General features: G+C 46.8%; 1 protein-coding gene across 1 annotated transcript; it reads left to right on the top strand.

The window, feature by feature from the left end:
- Positions 1-21,235: 21,235 nt before the first annotated feature.
- LOC123448810 (probable enoyl-CoA hydratase 1, peroxisomal) lies at positions 21,236-23,861 on the top strand. Its single transcript, XM_045125830.1, has 3 exons — positions 21,236-21,834; positions 22,389-22,671; positions 23,642-23,861. Exons 1-3 carry the CDS (start codon positions 21,413-21,415, stop codon positions 23,741-23,743), a joined length of 807 nt encoding a protein of 268 aa, XP_044981765.1. The 5' UTR covers positions 21,236-21,412; the 3' UTR covers positions 23,744-23,861.
- Positions 23,862-24,061: the final 200 nt, after the last annotated feature.

The following is a 24,061-nucleotide window of genomic DNA, read 5'->3' as shown; positions in this document are numbered from 1 at the left end:
AAATATTTTTGGGTTTTCCAACGGTTAAGCAAGAGCAAAAGAAAAGAGAAATCTTTCTGTTGTTTTTGCAAAGAGAGAATGAAGAAGAACAGGCAAAAACTCTGAAAATATCTACACAAGATATTACGGATGATACAATAAAAGGGGAGAAGGATACGTACTCCACTAAGCTTAGGCGTTTGGCCTAAGTTGAGCTCGGCTACTGCGGGCTCCAGGAGCTTCCTCCAGCTTCGGAGTGGTACTAGTGGCTCCAAGAATCATACGAGGCCTCGGGCGCGTACACTAATGCCCGGCTGGCCTCCCAAGGAGAAGGTTCTTCTTCCTCGGGAACAACCTCCTCCATGGGGTTGTGGAACTCATGTTGGATCACGAACTCGTCCAGCTCAGTCGAGGTGAAAGACCATCTGTTCCTGCTAGTGTAATCAAACAAAAGTGGTGCAGGTAGATGGATCTCGCGAGTAGTAAGCTCGCCAAACCTCATAATATAAACAAGGTTACCAAACTCGGAAGTCCTAGTAACAAACTCATGCCTCTTCATAGCGGTAAGATCAAAGTTTATGTATGGAAAAGGCACATCATATGCACGTACAGTGCACCCAAGGTGCTCGAGGATAAGCGTGGCATAAATGCCACCAAAGTGAGGCCCTTTGCTGCTGTTAATGACAAGGCAACGAGCAATCAAAGCACCAATGTTATACATGTTATCTCCTAAGAGGGCGGCTGCCAAGATTGCAAGATCCGGAGCCGAAATGTTGCTTGTGTTGTCACGAGCTAACACCCCTCGAGCAATATAGTATGCGAAATACCTGATGTGAGGAAACAAGATGCTGGAGATTTTTCCCTGGTGGATTTCTCGTGGGTCCTTACTGCAAAGGGAAGGAAATAGGGATTTCAGCTCGTATGGCTGAAAGTTCATTTTGGTCGTCTTCCCAACATTCCGCAGACCTATAATATCACAAAATTCTGCCAAAGACATGGCAAAAAAATCCACATATAATCTGAATTCAATCATAGAAGTCTTATCATGATATCTAAACCAGTTGACAAAATAATATGTGAGTTTCGATATTGTTGCACACGTCGTGTTACGAGATGTGTCAAACCTGCAGCTGAACAGAGGTTGTCAAACTCATTCTTAATACCTGCCGCCATAAGAAAATCTGAACACGGGTATGCCATGGCACGTGTCGTGTCCGTCTCGTGGAACAACTCCAGTGGCACGATATCATCATTGTAACTTGTCCTCACGGTAGAGGATGAAGTTGCAGCTCTTGTTAATCTATCGGTAGGCTCGGGTCTCTTCTTCCCAAGTCATCCCTTTGCTTTTCCAAACAAGCTCATTTCTGAATTTTTTGGTTCATCACAAAAATGGAGGTTTAAGCAAAAATGAGTTGGAGCAAACTATTCCACTCACTCCCCTTATACATAAGCTTGCATCAAAACTTCACAAATAAATTTCTAAACATGCATGAAAGCTCATATCAACAGCACCAAGAGCTCCTAAATACTCACAAATAAGACCACCAATCAAACTTTTAATTGGAGGAGTGGAGGAGTCACATACCCGGGAGCAAATGCTCAAATTCTCAATGCAAATGATGGGATGTAGAGAGAGATCGAAATTTGCCACCAAGAACAGCAAGAACTCGAGCTCCAGCAGAAAAATCGGGATTTTTGGAGTGAGAGAGAGAGAAGGGAGGAAGGAGTACCTGGAAAAGGGGCCCATGTGGGCCCAGGTGACTTGTGGGCGCGGCGAGGCGGCAGGCCGCGTGAGATGGCTGCCTGGACAAAGGGTGGCCCCCCTCGCTGGCCCCAGGTGCCCCTGCCGCACTTTTTCGATGGAAATTTTTATTTTTAATTTTATGGAATTTTTCTGACAACTTCACTTTTGAAAAAAAAATCGAAATACTGAAAGCTGCAAAACTTCCGCTAAGCTCGCAACAAAAGTTAAACATAAGAACTTTAAAAAAACCCTAAACTTTGGTACAGCAAGGAGGCTGAAAGATAGAAGAAATAAAAACATAACAAGCTTCTCTTTTTACTCATATAAATCATATTTGTTAGCAAGGTTTATCAAGTCTTACTACCAAACATGTGTTATATTTGAGCAAAAAGTTTCACTTCTTATAAAGCAATCATGGTACCTTTACTTCAATGGATATTGTCCCCACCATAATAGTTTTATATCTGTGGTGCACATGTAAAGGACAATCCCACTCTCCAACCTTCACGGTCTCAATATTCTTAATAGAATTAAGGTCGTGCCTTTTATCAATCTTCTTTGAAAAATATACCGTGTGCTCCTTCTCATTAACATTGAAGGTCACCTTTCCTTTATTGCAATCAATAATAGCACCTGCGGTGTTAAGAAAATTCTACCAAGAATAATAGACATGCTCCCATCCTTGGGCATGTCAAGCACAACAAAGTCAGTAAGTATCAAGCAATTAGCAACTTCAACGGGAACATCCTCACAAATACCTACAGGAACGGTTGTTGACTTGTGAGCGATTTGAAGAGAGATATCTGTAGGGATTAGTTTATCTAGACAAAGCATTTTATAAAGACAAAAAGGCATAACACTCACTCCTACACCAATATCACACAAAGCAGTTCTGACATAATTATTTTTTATGGAGCAAGGAATGGTGGGTATACCTGGATCACCAAGCTTCTCAGGAATCTTGCCACTGAAAGAGTAATTAGCAAGCATAGTTGATATTGCCTCATTAGGAACTTTTCTTTTATTAGTGACAATATATTTCATATACCTTGAGTACGGCGGCAGCTTAATAGCATCAGTCAAAGGAATTTGAAGGAAAAGAGGTTTCATCCATTCACAAAATTTATTGTAATGCTCTTCTTCTTTAGTTTTGAAGGACTTACCTCGGAAGGGCATTGATTTTTGTACCAATGGTTCTCTTTCCTTCCCATGTTTTCTTGCAACAAAATCTTCTCTAGTATACCTTTTGCGCTTGTCTAGTGCTTCTTCTTCTTGTATCTCAGGAGGATCAGTCTTCTCATTATCTTTATTAGGTTCAGCACCATCCTCAGTTTTAGCATCAGAAATAGATATACTATTAGGATCAACAATAGGTTCTTCCTCAGTTATGGGATCATTAGAGTTGTCAGCCTCCTTATGTTTCTTCTTCTTGTTCGGGGAGCTGACAATGTCTTCTTCCTGCAATTGAGAATCTTGCTCAATCCTATTTGGATGCCCCTCCGGATAAAGGGGGTCCTGGGTATGTGTACCTCCTCGGGTCTTTATACCATATGCATGCATATCAACTTGTTTCGCACTGTTAGCAAGCAAATATTTTTGCACATTATAAATTTGTTCAAGCTGAGTTTGAACCAAATGAAAATGCTTAACAAGACCTTTAACGTCACTGAGAGTTCTACTTAAAACATCAAGCAAACTTTTTATAGCAAGGGAATTATCGTGCAATTGTCTTTGAATCCGCTCATTAAAGTGATTTTGCTTGACAATGAAATTATCAAGCTCATATAAACATTGATGAGGAGGTTTAACATGAGGGACTTCACTTGCATTAAATTATAAAAGAGAGTGTACCCCTACCATAGGTGGGTGAGTGGTAGGCTCACATAGTTTCTCAATAGGAGGTAGATTCTTCACATCTTTAGTTTTAATACCTCTCTCTTTCATAGACTTCTTGGCTTCCTGCATAACTTATGGGCTCAATAAAAGCATACATCTCTTCTTGAGTGGTGGTGGTGGTTTAGGAATGGACCAATCATCATGATTCTTAGCTATCTTGCCCATTAATTCTTTGGCATCGTCCGGTGTTCTTTCCCTGAACACACAACCAGCACAGCTATCCAGATAGGTTCTAGATTCAATAGTTGGACCAGCATAAAATATATCAAGCAATTCATTCTTAGGAATTCCATGTACCGATCTAGCCTTAATCAAAGTGCAATACCTCCCCCAAGCTTTAGGGAGGTGCTCTTCCTGCAACTGTTTAAAGTTATAAATTCTTTGTAAAGCAGCATGTTGCTTATGAGCAGGAAAATATTTAGCAACAAAGGATTGAGATAAATCTTGAGGACTCTTAATAGAACCACATGGTAGTGCATCATACCATGCTTTAGCGTCTTCCTTCAAAGAGAAAGTAAGTAGCTTAGTAACATAATAATTTCTCTTCTTGTCCTCTGTAGTGAATAAGTCACCCAAATCAGTGAGTTTGGTAAGGTGTGCAATAGCATCGTCATCTTCTCTGCCATAAAAAGGGTCAGCTTAAACTGTGGATATAAGTGAAAGATCAATAGACAAATCAAAATCAGCATCCTCAATGCAAATAGGAGATGAAGCAAACTTAGGTTCAGGAGTAAACTTGTTCTTCATGGAATGCTTTTCAAGCAGCTTCTTAACAAAAGCAGGGTCAGAGTCAGCACACTCTATAAGTTCCCTGCATAAATCAGCATCAAGTTCAATACAATCATCATCAAGAATTCTTTCCTTGAGACCACTCAAGTCTGGGTAACCAAAAGATCTACCAATGGGATAGCGTGTAACAGGAAGTTCAATTCTAGACTGCTTAGCAGCCTTAGCAATCTGAGACTCAATAAAATAACCAAGTAAACCAGGCTCATCAATAGTAGTGGAAGCATCATCAACAGTATCAGGCATAGTAACAGACTTAGTAGAAGAAGCAAGTGGTGGTGGTGGTGAAGCAAACTTACTTATAACGGAAGGTGAATCAAGTGTAGCGCTAGTGCTGAGAACAATACCTTTTCTCGTAGTGGATAGTAAAATGGGAACCTTAAGGTCTCCTTTCTTACCCATAGTGAATAAATCGCAGCAAGCAAAATAACTCCGAGTAGACTTGTAAATAAAGCTATGCTCCCCGGCAACGGAGCCAGAAAAAGGTCTTGATAACCCACAAGTGTAGGGGGTTGCAACAGTCTTCGCGAGTAAGTTAACCCAATTTATTGATTCGACACAAGGGGAGCCAAAGAATATTTATAAGATTTAACAGTTGAGTTGTCAATTCAATCGCACGTGAAAGATACTTGCTTTACAATGAAATATTAGTAGCAACGGTGATATCGAAGTGCTGGGGGCAACGGAAATCATAGTGGCAAAGCAATGGAAGTAAATAGACGAAAGCAAAGTAACTTGTGACTAGCAGGATTAAAACACTGTAGGCTAAGGAGATGGGTGGTGGGTCATGGATGAGAGATATCATGTATTTAACTTGGGGCACGGCACGTAGAAAAGTAATGATCATCTAGGCATATATCAAACATTAGGCATGTATCCCGAGGTAGTCGTACGTGCTTGCAATAAGAACTTGCACGACATCTTTTGTCCTACCATCTCGTTGTCAACGGGGCCAAAAGGAACTTATGGATATTAAGGTGCTCCTGTCGAAGAGCACCGGAACAAAGCATTAACAATCAATGGATACATGGAATCCTCAAACTATAGCCCATCCCCTTTGGTGTCCCATGTTGTCACCATTGGGATCGCCGGTTCCGGACTATAACAGGTGCCTAATTCTCATAAATAGGATCTAGAACACAAATATATTCAAGAAAACATAAGGTATTCAGATATGAAATTATGGCACTTGGGCCCAAAGTGACAAGCATTAAGAGTAACAAGTAGTAGCAAAGATGATAAACACCATAGTAGATGATAGGCAACATGCCCCCAACAATCCGACGAACTATTACATGATCTAACTCATCCAATCTCTCCCATCCCCTTCACCTACAGCAGGGAATTACTCACACATGATTGGAGAAGACATGGAAGGGTGATGGAGTGGTGATGGTGATGACGATGGCGATGATTTCCCCTCTCTCGAGGCCAAAACAGCCTCCAGATTAGCCCTCCCGAAGAAGAACCGAGGGTGGGGCGGCTCCGTGTCGAGAACTTGCAAAACGACTTCTGTTCTCGAATTTCCTCATCAGGGTAAAAATAGGAGCCAGAGTAGGGCACTAGAGGGGGTGGGCCCCACCCAGGCGGCCTCCCGGCGCGGCCAGGGGGCAGGCCGTGCCAGCAGGTTGCCTGGGGCCCTGTGGCTCCCCTCTAGCCCATCTTCTGGCCTAGGGTCCCTCCTGGTATGTGGATTTTCTCTAGTTTTTCTGGGAATTTTCCGGGATGTCTAAATATCCATTTTACTACACACAAGAAAACCATACAGACAGCTGTGCTAAAAACAGCGTCAATCTGGGTTAGTTTCATTCAAATCATGCAAGAATGAGGTCAAAACAATAGCAAAAGTGTTTGGAAAAGTCGATACGTTTGAGACGTATCACGGTTCCACTTGCGGATATCTCTTACCTTTACTTTGTACTTGTTGTAGTTGCGGTGTATTCTTTGCTTGCACTTATTATCGTTGTAGTTAGCATCATATAGGTTGCTCACCTAGTCGTTCATATAGATAACCTTTTGTTGCTAACGTCAATTTGTTAAGACAAGATAAAAATTGGTAGTTGCCTATTCACCCCCTAGTCAACCATATTGATCCTTTCACACGTGATCCACCGGGAGACGAAGGTGGGATCCAGCACCAGCGCGTAGCCACCTGGGTTCGGCATCACAGTCGGATGCTCCTCGTTGTCCCAGGTGATTGTCCTGTCTGACCAGTGCATGTACTGGGGACCGGCAGGCCGATGGCGTTGACCTCCAGCGCGCGCTTGCGCTGGCTGTGCTTGTCGTTAGGCTCCCTGGTGAAGATGACGTATATTGTGTCCTGTTGAGGGTACACAACACCGGCCCCGCCAGCTCACGGAGTGGAAAGCGGCGGAGGCGGCGGTGGCGCAGGTGACAGTGCCTCGCCACGTGCAATCTTGGTGAACCAGCTGCATTGCCGAGCAGTGTGCGTCGCTGGCTTGGCCCCGCTGTGGAACTTGCAGGGTCCGTCGAGCATGGCCACGAAGGTGTACCTGGCCTGCCATGGCCGCTTGCCTTCATTGGTACGCTGGCGCCGGCTGGGGCCTCGGCCGTCTGCCAGGCAGTCGTCCTCGACGGCCGCGACCTGTCGGGTACCCTAGCGGGCGTCCGGCTGGTCGGCCTTGCGTTTTCCCTGATCCGGCTGGGATCGGCCGGCTGCCGGGGCGGTAGTCGGCTTGGACATAGTCGGCTTGCCGGCCGCATCGACAAGCACGGTGAGCTTCATCGAAGACTCGTCCACGGCGTACTGGTCGACAACGGACATCAGCTGTGGGAGGGTGGATGGTTCCCAATGCATGAGCTTGTGCTTGTGGAGGGTGCCGTCTCGGCAGCCATTGATGAAGTGCTGGATTGCTTGCACTTCATGGACGCCTTCGCAGGAGTTGCGGAGCTCGATCCATCGCGTGAGGTAGTCGCGGAACGGCTCGGTCAGGTCTTGTACGCATAGGGCGAGTTACTAGGGCCGACCAGGACGCTTGTACGTGCTGGTGAAGTTGTGCACAAACGCCTCCTGAAAGTCCAGTCAACCGTTCACGCTGCCAGTTGGCAGGCTGTTAAGCCAGGTCCGAGCTGAGCCGAGCAGCATGAGGGGCGCATAGCATACGGCTATGCGCTTGTTTCCACCGGCGATGCCGACGACGATGGTGTAGTCGGTCAACCAATCCTCGGGCTTGGTCGAGCCATTGTACTTGAGGGTGTCGTGCGCCAAGGTGAAGCCCTTGGGGAACGGCTCCTTGAGGATGCGTGGCCCGAAGCACGGCGAGCCGACTGTGCCTTCCTCCTCGGCCGCAAGGGATTGGGCGAGACGCTCCAGGCGGAAGCGCGCGTCTTGATCGTCGAGTTGGCGCGCGCTGATCCGATCGTATGTTGGAATGCGGGGTACCGTCGACTGCTCGCGCTCCTCGCGCCAGCCGTTTCGTGCCAACTGGCGGTCGCCCTGGCCAGGCGACACCCGCACGTGGCTATCGACAACAGACGGGCTATGGTTCCATCGGCCGTGGCTGCCCGCCTATTGGCTGCCGCGGCGGTGATGACCGTCGGCATGCGAAGATGTCTGGTTTGGGTCCCGTCAGCCAGCTACAGGTTGGCCGACATCGTTGTAGGTCCTTGAGCGGGAGCCGGTCGGGTCGCGGGGCGACCGGGCCTGCTGCACGTTGGTGGCCTCTATGAGGACGCGGATGCAATCCTGCTGCGCGTCGCGAGCCGGACCATCGAGCCCCTCTAGCTCGCTGATGACAGCATTCGTAGGTTGCATGTTCTTGACTAGGGTATTGTAGACGGGGTGGTCGCCAGCCAGCGCCTGGCTGACTGCACCTCCTCGGCGCCGCACGCGCTCCAACTGGCTGGGCCCGAGGTCAGCCGGCGTGAGACCATGGGCCGCGTTGAACTCGCATTGAGTGGCTTTGAACTCACGCTGAGTAGCCTCCAGTGGCTCCGCCTCGCGGAGAAGCTACAGGCGGTGGCCGTCGAGCTCTTGGGTGGCGACTGCGGGGTCGGCAACCTGAGGGATGGGGATGCGGAGCGTGTTCTTCGATGCATGAATTGGGGTCCGATACCCGGATGCGCCGCCATGTGAGGTGATGGTGAGCACCTCTACACGGTCGCACAACTCATCGATGCTGCGGGAGAGGTTATTGTCGCTAGACGGCGGCAACTCGTCGCAGTTGAGTACCTCGGTGGGGTAGCCGTCGGTGACGAAGGCAACATAGACGCGGTGGGAGCCGAAGGCAATGATGGATCCATCAACGGGGAAGTTTGCGTCCTCCAGACGGCGGGCGTTGTCGTTGACGCAGTCGAGCGTGCCGTAGCGCACGACCAAGCCGTGCACCAAGCGCTCGCCAGAAGGGGTGAAGGGTCCCGCCCGGAACGTCACTCCGGCCAGCATCGCTGCCGGCCCCATGGTGGGCGCCAACTGTCGTGGTATTTCTGGGACAGATGCCATGGGTTGGCTCAACTCGTGGTTTGGGGCCGATGGGAGCGACGGTGTCTGGGAACGAGTGTTGGGGCAACACACATGACGCTGGTTTACCCAAGTTCAGGGCCCTCCGATGAGGTAAAACACCTAGTCCTGCCTGTGGGACTATATGAGAATCGCAGTACAAAGGTTGCTCCTTGGGCTATTCGTGAGGAGGGAGACGGAGCACTGGCTGCCGGTCTCGCTGCCTCAAATGGTGATCTACGTGTGTATGGCGTGTCTCTGTGTGAGCATTTAACCGTGTGTCCAAATGAACGTGAGGGTGCCTCTTCCAGTGCGCTGAGGGGAGGCTTTATAGTGTAGCCAGGCGATACAATGGTAAGGATAAGATAAGAGGTGGGGGGCGACTGCGAGCCTCTGGGCCGGCTGCGGGGCCCACCGACAATGGAGTCTTGTCGTGGGGCCCGCCGATCGTGTGCAGCAGCGGCTGACGCGTCGGGTCGCCAGTGCACGTGCTCACGGGGGTTATGGCTACAGGGGTCGACATGCCTGGTCAGGGTCGGCAGCGATGGGGGCCTGTAGCCACCCTGACCATCCCATCATCACGCTGCATCACGGACGAACATGTCAGTGCGTACTGCTGTCGTGATAGCTTCTGACTATTCGCCTTGTCTCGTCTTCGTACGACGGTACGATCGGATGGGACGGGAGCCGGCCACCCAGCCGGCGATGGGCCAGCCGGCCGGCCGAGCCCCGCTAGGAGGCCGGGTGCGCGTCAGATAAATGGTCGGCTATCGCTAGTCGGCCAGGTACATATGGGCCAAAGGGGCCGGCTATCGCCAGCTGGCCGGTCTTGGGTTGGTCGAAAAGGCCGGCTATCGCCAGCCGGTCGGACTTGTGTTGGTCGAATGGGTCGGGTATCGCCAGGCGGCCTGGGGGGGGGGGGGGTCAGGCGGCCCCCAAATGTGAGATGGCTAATCTCCGCTGTTGGTATACCCAGGGGTACTATCCCGTCACCTAGGGAAGTATGTACGACTACTCGCTACTACCCTGCAGTATCAACCCGGCTATAAACTCATTGACACCTCCTCTCAACAGTCCGACCTGCTTCCAGTCTTGTGTCACGCTTTGTATGTGTTCTAGCATGTGTCGTGTAGAAGGTTTTGCACAATCAAAGACGATTGCATTACGGTGTGTCCACAACTCCCACATGACAAGGATGCATGTCGTCGTAGCCATCTTCCGGTGTTGCTCGAGGGCCTCTTGTCTTGCGCACAAATCGGGGAAGGACTCATCCATCATGGGTGCGCGTCCCTGACTGCCCCAAAGCCGTGCAAACCCTTTCCCAGATCTCTCTTGCAAACGCGCATCCGATCATTATATGATTCATGGTCTCATCATGTTGGTTGCAGAGGGGGCACACGGCCTGATGAGGAAGTTCCCTCTGCGTCAACCTGTCGGAGGTCCAACATTTGTTCTTGATAGCCAGGCATGCAAAGAAGCGATGTTGCAGGGGGGGTCGACTTCAAGGTGAAGGTCGCCGTAGGTGCCACATCAAGTCCTGCGAACTTGGCCGCATATACTGACCTCGCTAAGAACATGGCATCCCTCTCTCAAGCCCACAGAAAAAGGTCGCATGCATCATCCATTGTGTAGACCTCGCCAACACGATGCCACAGATCAAAGAACTGCGCAAGCATATTGCTCTTTATATTACTTCTAGTGTTCTTTATATTGTCATGAATGAAGATGAATAGATTTAAGTTTTCATGAAAATAGAATATAAAAAATAAATTTTAATTAACATTGATATTTGTATTGTTCGAATTTGTTTCACACGATGCTAGTTCAGTCAAAGGAGGACATTACCTCGACCACGGTCATCTATGATGACTTATCAATTTCAAGATGATAACAGACGTCGTGATTGTGATGGCTTCATGTATATTGATGTGTTATTTTGTAAATTTTTATTGAATATAATAATAAAATGACTATATACGTGGGTCATCCTCTTTTTCGAAAAAGAGAAAAAACAATCCAAAGAGTTCTCCCCTGGGTCGCGAACCTAGGGTTCTCTAGTCCTCCAGGGGCTCGATCTTCGTGAGTTCCTTTGAGACCCGATCGAACCCCCGTTGATTGGATTCGTTGGTTCTTCGTGCCTACCCACTCCTCCTCCCCCTGGTCGGCCTCGTCCCCAAGTGCAATCATGGCGGAAGAAGGGCTGGGAAGCGGTTCGGGCACCCTGGGACAGGAAGATGACACAAGCAGGCTGCTAGAGAGATTGAATGTGGAGGATGATGAAGCAGATGACCTTGTCTGGGAGGATGAGATTGATGTGGAAGAGATTAAACCGAAGTGGCTTGCCCTAGGGCGAGTTCTGACGATGAAAATCTTCAGCCAGAGTGCTCTGATCACAGAGATGAAGGCGGCGTGGAACCCTGCCCAACCGGTGGTTTGGAGAAGGATCAAAGCAAACCTCTTTTTGACTCAATTTAGTTGCCTCGCGGATTGGAACAAGGCTATGCATCAGGGGCCTTGGGATTTTCATGGGATGGCGCTGCTCACGAAAGAGTATGATGGATTTACAAATCCAAAGAAAGTAAAACTGGATAGACTGGAAACATGGTGCCAGATACATATGTTGCCTGATGGAGTTCTGAAGAGTAAGAGTGCACTGCATAATCTAGCGAGCAGAGTTGGTGCGGTGGAGGAGGTTCATGTTACATTGCCGAATAGATTCATTGGTGATTTTATCAGGGCAAGAGTGAAACTGGATGTAACCAAAAAGCTAACTAGGGCGGTTGGAATCACGAAGGGAGGTGTTACACAGAAATACCTAGTGAAATTTGAGAAACTTCCAACGTTCTGTCATGCATGTGAGTTCATGGGGCATTGGCATGAAGAATATGGTTCAGGGGAGCATGACCAATCTAAATTTGAATGGGGGAGGTTCCTGATGGCTGGAAGAAAAGGAAGAGGTGGTGGCTGAGGGGGTCGAGGCCGTGCAGATAGACAGAAGGAGGGAGAAGAGCATCAAAGTGGTAGGGGGCGAGGTTCTGGCCATGGATTTGGAAGAGAGCGAGGCACCAACATGCAACTCGACCCAGCTGATCTGAGCGATGGTGACAAAAATCAGATGCCGTGGCGATATAATTATACGCGCATGGAAGGGACAGAAGCTGGAGGGACGAAAGGTGATGAGATGGTTCAAATGACGCCTCAGGATGCAAGAGTTCATGAACCTGATAATGCCCTGGGAAAGAGACTAGCAGAGGATAGTAATTCTGCAGTTAAGTCTGGAGGGAAATCAACTTTGATTGTAGACCCAAAAACTGCTATAGTGCCAATTACTGGAAGCAGTTCAGATAATGCCCCGGAGGCGGCCACTTTTGCACAAAAAGTAAACTTGTTTGAGGGAGATACAGAAGATGAAGAGAGGCACTCTATGGCCTTAAACAAGCCCCACGTGCGTGGTATGAGTACCTTACTGAGTTGTTACAAGATCGTGGGTTTGAAATTGGGAAGATAGATCCCACTCTTTTTACCAAGAAGGTCAAAGGGGATTTGTTCATATGCCAACTATATGTTGATGATATCATTTTTGGTTCCCCTAACGAATCTTTCAATGAAGAATTTGCTGCACTAATGACCGAGAAATTTGAGATGTCTATGATGGGTGAGTTGAAGTTCTTCCTCGGGTTCGAGATTAAACAAGGCTTAGAAGGGACCTTCATCAAACAAGCCAAGTACACTCAAGACATGCTCAAGAGGTTCGAGCTAGAGGATGTCAAGCCGGTCAAGTTTCCCATGCCAACAAGATGCAAGCTTAACAGTGATCCCAATGGTAAAGTAGTGGATCAAAAGGTATATCACTCCATGATTGGATCCCTTCTTTACCTTTGTGCATCTAGACCGGATATCATGTTGAGTGTAGGGATTTGTGCACGGTTTCAATCTGCACCAAAAGAAAGACATTATATGGTTGTTAAGCGAATCTTTCGATATTTGGCTCATACCCCAAACTTTGCTCTATGGTATCCCAAAGGAGCAAACTTCAACCTAGTGGGCTATTCTGACTCAGATTGGGCGGGAGACTGTGTGGAGAGGAAATCAACTTCTGGAGGATGTCAATTCCTTGGTCGTTCACTGGTAAGTTGGTCTTCAAAGAAGCAGAATTGTGTCTCACTATCTTCCACCGAAGCTGAGTATGTGGCAGCTGCAAGTTGTTGTGCACAGTTGCTATGGATGAGGCAAACTTTAAAGGATTACAGTGTTACTTGTGACAAAGTGCCTCTTCTATGTGACAATCAAAGTGCTATCAAAATTTCCCTCAATCTGGTGCAACATAGCAAGACCAAGCACATTGATATTCGCCATCACTTCATTCGTGAACATATCAAGCAAGGTGATATTGAGGTTCACTTCATCAACACTGAAGAGCAACTTGCAGATATTTTCACTAAGCCCCTAGATGAAGCAAGGTTCCGGCAGTTAAGGCATGAGCTCAATATCATTGCTTCAAGTAATGTGGATTGAAACTAGGCACTTTGCACCTCACTCTGCATTATATCTTGTTCTAGGTGTAGGCATGGACATAGGGGGAGTGTTGTTCTCTCAATGAACTTTCCCTCCCCCCATTATGCATAAATCGATCAAGTCTTTCACTTTGGCCATTATTAAATGGCACTTGTGCTTCAAAGACGAGCATTGGTCATGAACCCAAGGATAATTCTTCGCGGTGTCATACCTTTGTCTCAAACATAGGTGGCTTCGGCCACCGCCCCCACCTTTCTCTCGTGTTGAAGAAAGGATACAAAATGACTAGTCAGTATATCTTGTTGGTGTTATCTTTTTCTCTACACTGACTAGTCGTTGCCCACATCATTTCCATGAAGTCCTAAGTCTCTTTGTGCTTTCTGGAGCGGTACTACCGCCAGGACCCCCAGCGGTACTACCGCCATGGGGAGCGGTACTACCGCCAGGACCCCAGCCTATCGTGGCTTGACTAGGGCTTTTTAGGGCTGTCTCAAGGGGGAGCAGTACTACCGCCAGGATGGCGGTACTACCGCTATGACCCCAATGGTACTATAGCCAGGGGAGCGGTACTACCTCCAGGGTAGCGGTACTACCGCTATGACCCAGCGGTACTACCGCTGCGCCCGTACCCTTTGGACTATATAAAGGGAGGGGAGCCGTTTTTCTTGCCCCACTTCTTCTTCTTCGTGGCTCTCTCTCCCTCTACACCGAATCCCCCCAGTTTAGATCTCTCTCTACGAAGCCTCTCCTCTCTTTTCAGTTGGAGGATTTGCTCTCCTCCTCCTTCCTCTGTCAAGTGCCATGGACCCTGGTAAAGCTCCTCCCCTTCCTCTCTTGGTTGGTGTGTTTGTTTCTAGGGTTAGGAGCTTGTTGATTTGGATCCATGGATATGATTTGTGCTTAGTTTTTGGATGGAACAAGGGAAAAATCTTAGGGGATTTTAGGTCTAATGTTCTTCATTGCAAATATTTTGACATGCCCTAGTTCTCCATGTTTTAGATCTAGTATCTATTATCATACATCTCATGGATTTGATCTAAACTTGGATCCCATTGACTAGGCTTGTCTCCATCTAGATGATCTAGAGTTCCACATGTTTTCGGTCTATGATGATTCTTGTGATAAGTTTATTTGTTATCGTGGATCTCTTGAAACGATTCTAGTAATTTTAGTTGGTTCAAATCTGTCTAGATCTGAAAGTCAACCCCTAGCGGTACTACCGCTCCACTCGGGCGGTACTACCGCTAAGCAGGTAGCGGTACTACCGCCAGCCTGGCGGTACTACCACTGAGGGCCAGCAGTACTACCGCTAGCCTTGCGGTACTACTGCTATGACCCCAGCGGTACTACCGCCAGGGCGAGCGGTACTACCGCCAGGAGGGCATTTTATTTTTTTATATTTTTGATTTCCCTTGGCAATGTGTGTTTCTTCTTATGATTTTTGAACATTGCCATGACTCCTTTTGTCGCTCTTTTTGTGTGTGTGTGTCTTGTGTGTCATAGGTGGTTCTCGTCGCTCGAATCCTGCATGTAACACCCAATCAAAGCAGTACCGCAATCAAGAGGCTCCAGAAGGTTTCGCAACTTCCAGTCTGAACCCTAAAAAGAAGTCTTTCAAGAAGGTTGACACCAAGTCCAAAGGGCTCAACGTCCGCATTATGCCTCCTAAGGACTTTGTGGAACTCCGTACCCGTGATCCCTATGGTAATGAAAAGGTTCAACTCAGGGGCGTCAATCATGTTTGGTCACGGGAACAGGCAATGATCTTTCGTGACATCATCGTGCCCTTCAAGAAGATCTATGTCCCACTGCAGTGGATCGACCTCGCTCACCTTCGGCGGCATCATGACTACTTTGGCGAGGCTCTCTCCTTGGTTGACAAGCTTGGCATTACGGATATCATCGCCTTTAGAAAGGACTTCGATCCAGATGTTGTGGCCCAGTTTTATGTTACCGTTCACTTTCAACCTGATGACGAGCGCACCATGACCTGGATGACAGGTAGTCAAAAGTTGATTGGTACCTGGACGGAGTTCATGCAGCTCCTAAATGTTGACTTCCAGGGGCAAGAAACTGTTCTTGGGTTGCGTCCTCATGCTCCAGCTATGTCTACTTCCACCCCCAAGGACAGGTTGCAACATCTTTACATCAAAAAAGGTGTGCTCCCCACGCATCTAGATATCATGCATCGGATCTTCCGCAACACCCTGTTCCCTCGTATTGGCAACAAGGATGAGGTGCATGGACATCTGGCTGAGATGCTCCTGCTGTGTGAGGAGGCAAGGAATAAGGACACTGCGCCTCTTGATGTATCTGATGTGATGTTCATGAGCTCTGGAATTGCATCATGAACCGTAAGGTTCCCATCTACGGGTCTTACATGTTCTCCTTTATTCAGAAGAAGTGGAAAGATACCTATCTGGTAGAGCCCCTCCATGTTGAAGCTGACTATTTTGTGCATGATCCTATCAAGCTGCGTCTAAAGGACAAATGAGCCAACACCTCAACTTCTTCTCAGCCCATGGATACGGACACAGAGACTCCTGCTGGAGGAGGACCTGCTTCACATACCCGCTCTTCTGCTATGCCATCTTGGGATGTGAAGCTAAAGGATCAGATGAAGACTCTCTTTTGTATGCAGGCCAAGGGGCAGTATCAGTCTCATGTGGCCCAGAAGGAGAACCGTCAGAGGCACAAGCGTGTCTTAAGGACACTTGATGTGGCAATCTCAAGCGGCTCAGAGGAGGACATCACTCGAGAGACTGACTGGATGAGGGCTCAAGTTACCAGTGGAATGGGTCTGATGCTGAGGATGAGGTTTCTGACGAGGACATTGAGGAGGAGCAGGACGAGCAGGATCCGGATGCCACAGATGAGTCTGAGGATGAGGAATGACCACATGTGTCTTAGGTGTGCCCCTTTTTGGTGTCCTGGTGCCAAAGGGGGACAGAGTCTAGGAGTTGGATTTGCTTGCTTTATCTTTATCATGTTTGCTTTGAACTTGGTTTGATCGTATTTGCTATCTTTACTAGGTGTGATGTGAGACTTGTTTTTATTGTGAGACCTTAATCATATGTTGTGAGTCATATGCTCTTCAATTATCTCTATTAAATTATCTTTATGAACACATGCTTTCTACTGTGCAAATCTGGTATTGTCATCAATCCACCAAAAAAGGGGAGATTGTTAGGGCATATTCATGCCTAAGTAATTTTGGTGATTGATGACAGTACCTTAATGGACTAATCGTGTGCATTGAGCATTTCAGATAATACATGACAAAGGCACAAGACGATTCGGCACCCTCCGTGGAATAGAAGCACGGTGTCTTCTACGATTCTCTTTGGTGGTTTTTTAGTTGTAGGAACGCCGTACTATTAAGAGGGGATCCGTATTGTGAAGGTTTGGCTGGAATCAATCTTGCACGCACACACTTTTTCTCCATCCCCTTTCCCCTGCAACTATGGAGCTTTTCCCCTCTTTGGTCTTTCTCCTCTTGTAGAAAGTTCCCCTAGCGGTAGTACCGCTGGACCTAGCGGTAGTACCACTCGAGTTGGCGGTAGTACCGCTAGCCCTAGCGGTAGTACCTCTAGAGCTAGCGGTAGTACCACTGGCCCAGCAGTAGTACCTCCCCTGGTCAGCGGTAGTACCGCTCCAAGACTTTAGTACCGTCATCCTTGCGGCTGTACTACGTCGGACTTTTGCGAAGACTTTCTTGGCAGTGGTTGGCCCGGTAGTATCTTTGCACTACCATGGGCTCAGCGGTAGTACCGCTGCAACCAGCGGTAGTACCGCTGGGCTCGTGCTGTGAGTGGGAAAACGGTTGGATTCCCCCCCCCCCCCACTATATAAAGGGTTCTTCTTACTCAAGAACCCTACCTTTGACCCTCCCAAGCTCCATTGTTGCTCCCTAAGCTCAAAAGTGCCCGATCTCTCTCCCTAGCCAATCAAACTTGTTGATTTCCTAGGGATTGGTTGAGAAGGCCTAGATCTACACTTACACCAAGAGAAAATTGATTTCCCCCACTAATCCCTTGCGGATCTTGTTACTCTTGGGTGTTTGAGCACCCTAGACGGTTGAGGTCACTCAGAGCCACATTCCATTGTGGTGAAACTCCGTGGTCTTGTTGGGAGCCTCCAAGCTTTGTGTGGAGTTTGCCCCAACCTTGTTTGTAAAGGCTCGGTCACCGCCTTCAAGAGCACCTATAGTGGAATCACGACACCTTGCATTGTGTGAGGGCGTGAGGAGAATACGGTGGCCCTAGTGGTTTATTGGGGAGCAGTGTGCCTCCACACCGCTCCAACGGAGACGTACTTCCTGTCAAAGGGAAGGAACTTCGGTAACACAACCTCGTCTTCATTGGTTCCACTTGCGGTTATCTCTAACCTTTACATTGTGTATGTTTTTGTTGTAGACTATTTCTTACTTGCCTTAGTGATTATAGTCGGTAGCATCATATAGGTTCATCACCTAGTTGTCATTTTAGAGAACTTTATGTTGCTAACCCTAACTTGTTAAGAATAATTAAAAAGTGGTTGTTGCCTATTCACCCCCCCCCCCCTCTAGTCAACCATATCGATCCTTTCACCTATGACAGATGAGAATGAGGAAAAGAGGAAGGAGCTAGCTGAACTGGTAGAGTATCTACTGGAATTGGAGGAAATGAGTATGCAACGATCACGAGTGGATTGGCTCAAGTTTGGTGATAGAAACACAGCCTTCTTTCAAGCGTTTGCAGCAGCGCGACGTAAAAAGAATTTTATTAAAAAATTGAAAGATGACAATGACGATATAATAGAAAGTGTGGATGAGTCGAACTATCATATTCAGAACTACTTTGAGGGATTGTTCACCTCAGAGGTTCCTTCCACGGACCCAGGGATGCTGCAAAAGGTACGGCCTAAGGTAACAAATCAGATGAATAACATGCTGATGGCCTCATTTTCTGCTGACGATGTTCGTAAAGCAGTGTATAGTATTGGCGATTTGAAGGCTCTGGGCCCGGATGGATTTCATGCGATATTATTTAAAAAGTATTGGCACATTATTGGGGGGGTATTACTGTTGCTGTACTACAAGCTATCAACTCAAAAAATATTCCACAAGAGTGGAATGATACATGTATAGTCTTGATCCCTAAGGTTGATTCCCCAGATGTGGTTACTCAATACCGACCAATCCTCCTATGCAATGTTTTGTATAAGATAATATCTAAGATACTTTCTATCTGCCTTAAAAGCATTTTACCAGATATAATTTCTCCAACCCAAAGTGCATTTGTCCCTGGTAGAATGATCACTGATAATATTCTTGTGGCTTATGAGTGCATTCATAAAATCAAGAATACCAGGAATACTCAGGCTGGATTGTGTGCAGTTAAATTGGACATGCATAAAGCATATGACAGAGTTGAGTCGGTCTTCCTAAGAAATATGATGAAAAGGATGGGATTTGATGACCAGTGGATAGATCTTATAATGACATGTGTGAGCTCAGTAAGATACAAGGTTCACTTTAATTCACAGGAGACTGAGATGTTTACTCCCTCGAGGGGGATTCGGCAAGGTGACCCTTTATCACCTTACCTCTTTTTGATTTGCACTGAGGGTCTTTCTAGCATTTTGTAGTATGAAGAAGAAGTTGGTGGCATCGATGGGATAAGAGTGTGCAGAAATGCACCGTCACTATCACACCTTTTATTTGCTGATGATTCTTTAATTATCATGAGGGCGGATATGTTAAATGCAACTTCCTTACAGCAAGTGTTGGAGACTTATTGTGCAAATTCGGGACAGATGGTAAGTATTTGGAAATCAAGCATTTTCTTTAGTCCAAATACTCTGTTGCAAACTAGAGATGAAATATGTCAGGAACTGAATATTACAAACCAAGCTCTCTCAGATAAATATCTTGGATTACCTACAATGGTAGGTGCAGATAGGAGTGACTGTTTTGAACACTTTTGTGAGAAAATCAAAAAACTCCTGAAAGGATGGATGGAGAAACAACTCTCAACAGGGGGAAAGGAAATCTTATTGAAAGCAGTAGCTCAATCCATCCCTATGTTTGCTATGTCAGTTTTCTGCCTACCCAAGGGAGTTTGTAAGGATATTATGGATTTTATTGCCCAATATTGGTGGGGGATGATGAGAAAAATAAAAAAATGCATTGGTTCTCATGGTGGAAACTTTGTATACCAAAGAGTGATGGTGGTCTAGGTTTTCGTGACCTACACTCATTCAACTTGGCGCTACTTGCAAAACAGTGTTGGAGGTTGATCATCAACCCGGAGTCTCTCTGTGCTCGCATTCTGAAGGCAAAATATTACCCCAATATAGATTTACTGCATGCTGGACCAAAAGCTGGATCTTCTTATACATGGCAAAGCTTGGTTGCTGGATTGCCTACTTTCAAAAGAGGGTATATTTGGTGAATTGGTTTAGGAGAGAATGTGAGTATATGGAATGATCCTTGGATCTGCACCAGCCCGGACAGGAGAGTGATAACTCCTCGTGGACACATATTAATCTCAAGGGTGGTGGAGCTAATTGATCCTATTACCGCGCAATGGGATGAACAATTGATACGGGATATTTTTTATCCTGTGGATGTAACTAGAATTCTGCAAATACCACTAAATTTCCAAGACTTTGATGATTTTATTGCATGGCATCTGACAAAGCACGGGAGATTTACGGTTAAGACTGCATATCATGAACAATGGTCGCATAAGCATAGAGGTCAATATCATCCAAATTCATCACCAACAAGTAACATGCAAGCAACGATTTGGAAGGAGTTATGGGAGCTTCAAGTGCCACGGAAAATTCAAATCTTCTGTTGGCGGGCATTGAGAGGAATCATCCCGTTGAAATCCATCCTTGCTAATAGACATATACCTATCGATGGAGCTTGCCTAGTGTGTCACAAGGGGGCTGAAGACTTACGCCATATGTTGTTCCAATGCGAGTTAGCAAAGAGCCTATGGGCTAGTTTGGGTCTAACAGATTGTATCGACTTTGCTGTACAAGTGGATAGGTCGGGATCAACAATTCTGGAATTTCTGTTGTTGGAGTTGGACCAAGCTTTGCTAATGATGCCAAACTTGAAGGAAAAGGAGGTGATTGCGAGTGGATGCTGGTATCTCTGGTGGCTGTGTCGTCGACACACTCATCATGGTTCTATTCCTCCTAACTTCAGGTGGCATATATCTATCCTCGCAATAGTTAAAAATTATACAAATTCTGTGATGAGCAAAAGAGCACCGGTGGAACATAGGTGGAAGAGACCAGAGCCAAGATTCTTATAGCTTAATGTTGATGCATCATTCCATGCGAATGCAAGGGTTGGTTCTGTTGCAGGTGTACTACGAGACGAAAGAGGAAACTTCATTGCAGGGTTTTATAAATTTATACCATTTGCAGCGGAAGTTGTGACCATTGAAGCAATGACAATGCGAGATGGATTATTACTGGCGAACTCCTTGAGTTTCAACAGAGTAGAAGCGGAATCAGATTCGTTGAGCGTCATCAATTGTTGTCGAGGACAAGATCAATGGTGGGATGCAGCTGCAGCGGTCTTTGCCGAGTGCATAGATTTGTCTACGTCGATAGGAAAGGTCATCTTTTCTCATTGTTTTCATGAAGCAAATTCAGTTCTTCATGAGCTAGCAAAATTTAGTTTTTTAATAAATAGAATGACAGTTGGACTAACGAACCTCCTGAGTTCCTAGTTAGCCAATTGGTGAACATGTAACTATTGTCTGAGTTCTAATAAAGGTAGCCATGATGCCCCCCCCCCACCCAACCCCCCCCCCCCCCCCCCCCCCCCCCCCCCACACCCCCCCCCCCACAAAGAGAAATCAGGACCGCCCTGATTCTTCAGTTCGGTGGAGCACATCTTGGGCACCACTTCCCAATTATAGTCTGCGAGTCAAAAGGTCGCTTGCAAGTTCCACAAAGAAAGGTCGCTTGCACAAGCACACGATCCCAAGCTGTCATAACTAAATCGAGACGCTAGCCCGATTTCATCCATGGACGCCACTTCGCCGGTCTCCGGCGACCTCATCCTGGTCGAGCCGGCGAGGCCGGGGTCCAAGGTCGCCGTGGTTACCATCAACCGCCCCGATGCGCTGAACGCGCTGACGCGGTCCATGATGATCTCCTTGGCCTCGGCGTTCCGGCAGCTGGACGCCGACGACGGCGTGGCCGCGGTGGTGCTCGCGGGGCGCGGCCGCTCCTTCTGCGCAGGGGTGGACCTCACGGCGGCGGAGGAGGTCTTCAAGGGCGACGTCAACGACCCCGCTGCTAACCCCGTCGCCCAGATGGAGCTCTGCCGGAAGCCCATCGTCGGCGCCGTCGCCGGGTTCGCGGTCACCGCGGGCTTCGAGATCGCACTCGCCTGCGACCTCCTCGTCGCTGGCCGCTCCGCCAAGTTCCTCGACACGCACGCCAAGTGAGCTACCTCTCCTCACACGCTTCTTTATCTCATTTCTGCACGGAAGTAAATCCAACTTGGCTGGTCTTCATTCTGTTCAGTTTCTCAGTAGACGGTAATTAAAAGTTCGCACTACTAGTTGAGCTGAACAATCCACTCGAACTCAATATATCATGCTAGTGAAATTCTTGTGTGCTTGTGTGTGATGTACTCCCTCGGTCACTTATTTTGGGACCGAGGGAGTAGTAGAGAAGATAGGCAGATCAAATGAAACACAAGATCAATAGTGAAGTTATTGGCTCTCCGACTGGACCTGCTATGCTCACGTTGTTTGAAAGATAGGCAAGCAAATGGAACACGAGATTAGCTGCAAAGATTTTGCACTCCTGCAATTTAGTGTGGGGAAATTTTATGCATTGGAGTTACTAGTGTTCAACACATACGTTTGTACTACCTGAAATTGGGCGTGTTTGCACTGTCCTACAACTTACAAACCCTGCTCATGCCATTGCCGTTTCACCTGTGGGATTTGCTTGTTGTTTTCTAATCAGCCTTTGTCCAATCTGATGTAGGTTTGGGATATTTCCTTCTTGGGGTCTTTCACAGAAACTCTCTCGTCTCATCGGGCCAAACAGAGCACGAGAAGTGTCACTAACTTGCATGCCTGTCACCGCTGAAATGGCTGAGAAGTGGGGGCTTGCTAACCACATTGTGGAAGATAGTCAGGTGCTGAGTAAGGCCATAGAGGTCGCCGAGGCCATTGCGAGGAATAACCGCAACTTGGTGGTGCTATACAAGTCAGTTATAAATGATGGGCTTCAGCTGGACATGAAACATGCCCGAGCTCTTGAAAAGGTGCGAATTTATGAAGTGCATGACATATTACGTATCCACGGCTTAACTTACAGCGAATATTTGTTGTTTTGATTCTATATGGTGCTCAAATTATTTAACTCTGAGGTGATCTTGTGAATTTTAGCAAGTGTGTTAATGAAAACTAGGCAGAATTAGATTGATTTGGTACACTAGAAATTTGACAGAATATCCGTAAAACTGGTTCACAGTCTTAAAATTCTCTTTGATATCAACGACCAGGCATTTTATTCAACTTGTGTTCCTGGTTTTGATAGCCCTTGCTCTTGCTGGGATTGGAAACAGGAAAAAGAATTGAAATTTCTGTGTTGATATTTATTTATGTATTCAGCCAATGCACCCTTGTTGCCGTTCTTGCAGTAGAATGATATTTTTATCAATCTTCCCCACAAACCGTTGTAACAAATGACATCTTTTGAGCAGATAGCAAACTTTAAGGTTTGCCTACCTCCCATAATAATGATATGATTCACAGAGTGCACTAGCAGTCTTTGGTCAATAGTATAAGGGTAGGGAGATATGCATTCTTGGGGGAGTTTTTTGCCTGGTAGGGGTCCTCTTAGATAAGTTCGTGGAAGGGAAGCCATGGGTCATCTGGGAGGCAGAAACGCTCTCTTCATTTGTTATATGGGCGCTGACATCAATTTGTGGAGATTGATACCAATCCAGTTCGAGCTGTAAATGTTTCAAGGATCTCTTTAGCAATCCCAGCTGTGTTTTGTGCAAACTTTAACCTCTATATGGTCATGAAGAACTAGGCAGATCATGTGTTAGCATCCACAATATGTTCATTGTACATTATAAATAGTGTTCTCAGAAATGTATAGTCTTAGTTTGATAGGAGCAAGCATTCTAGCTGAAAGAAATGGAAAATTGCTCTCTTTGTTGTTTCCAACTTTCAGTATTCAGTGAAGACACTCCTCTAATGTTAGCATTGGTGCTATGGTTTCAGGAAAGAGCTGTCAACTATTACAATGGCATGACAAAGGAGCAATTTGCGAATATGCAGAAGTTTATACAAGGTCGGAGTTCTAAACCACCGTCGAAGTTGTAGATGCGGTGCTCTGTGTGTATGTGCCTTTTTACTATATGGCTCCTTTTATTGTAAAGCTTGTGGAAATGTTAAATTGTCAAGTACTCCTATTACTGGAAGACCTACCTACGTTGTTTTACTTTGATTTTTCTCCAGTCATCACATTCCTCTTTTTAGCTGCAGTAATGTTATTCGACCAACGTCAGCTGGGAGGGGGATGGCAAGCGGACACTTTTTTGGCAGTTTCAAACGGTGGTAGTTTTGAACAAAAAATGTCTTCTTCTAAATAAACTGCCATGTTGTTCTGAAGAAATTATCATCCCTTCACAACTAAGCTGC

This window comes from Hordeum vulgare, chromosome 4H, assembly GCF_904849725.1.
Source record: "Hordeum vulgare subsp. vulgare chromosome 4H, MorexV3_pseudomolecules_assembly, whole genome shotgun sequence".
Taxonomy (NCBI): domain Eukaryota; kingdom Viridiplantae; phylum Streptophyta; class Magnoliopsida; order Poales; family Poaceae; genus Hordeum; species Hordeum vulgare.
Note: the sequence above shows the minus strand (reverse complement) of the source record. Positions and strands in the feature narration are given on the sequence as shown.

Coding starts and splice junctions, on each gene's coding strand:
- LOC123448810 (XM_045125830.1), top strand. CDS start 21,413: ATGGACGCCACTTCGCCGGTCTCCGGCGACCTCATCCTGGTCGAGCCG. Junction 21,835..22,388: donor TTCCTCGACACGCACGCCAA/GTGAGCTACCTC, acceptor AATCTGATGTAG/GTTTGGGATATTTCCTTCTT. Junction 22,672..23,641: donor ATGCCCGAGCTCTTGAAAAG/GTGCGAATTTAT, acceptor CTATGGTTTCAG/GAAAGAGCTGTCAACTATTA.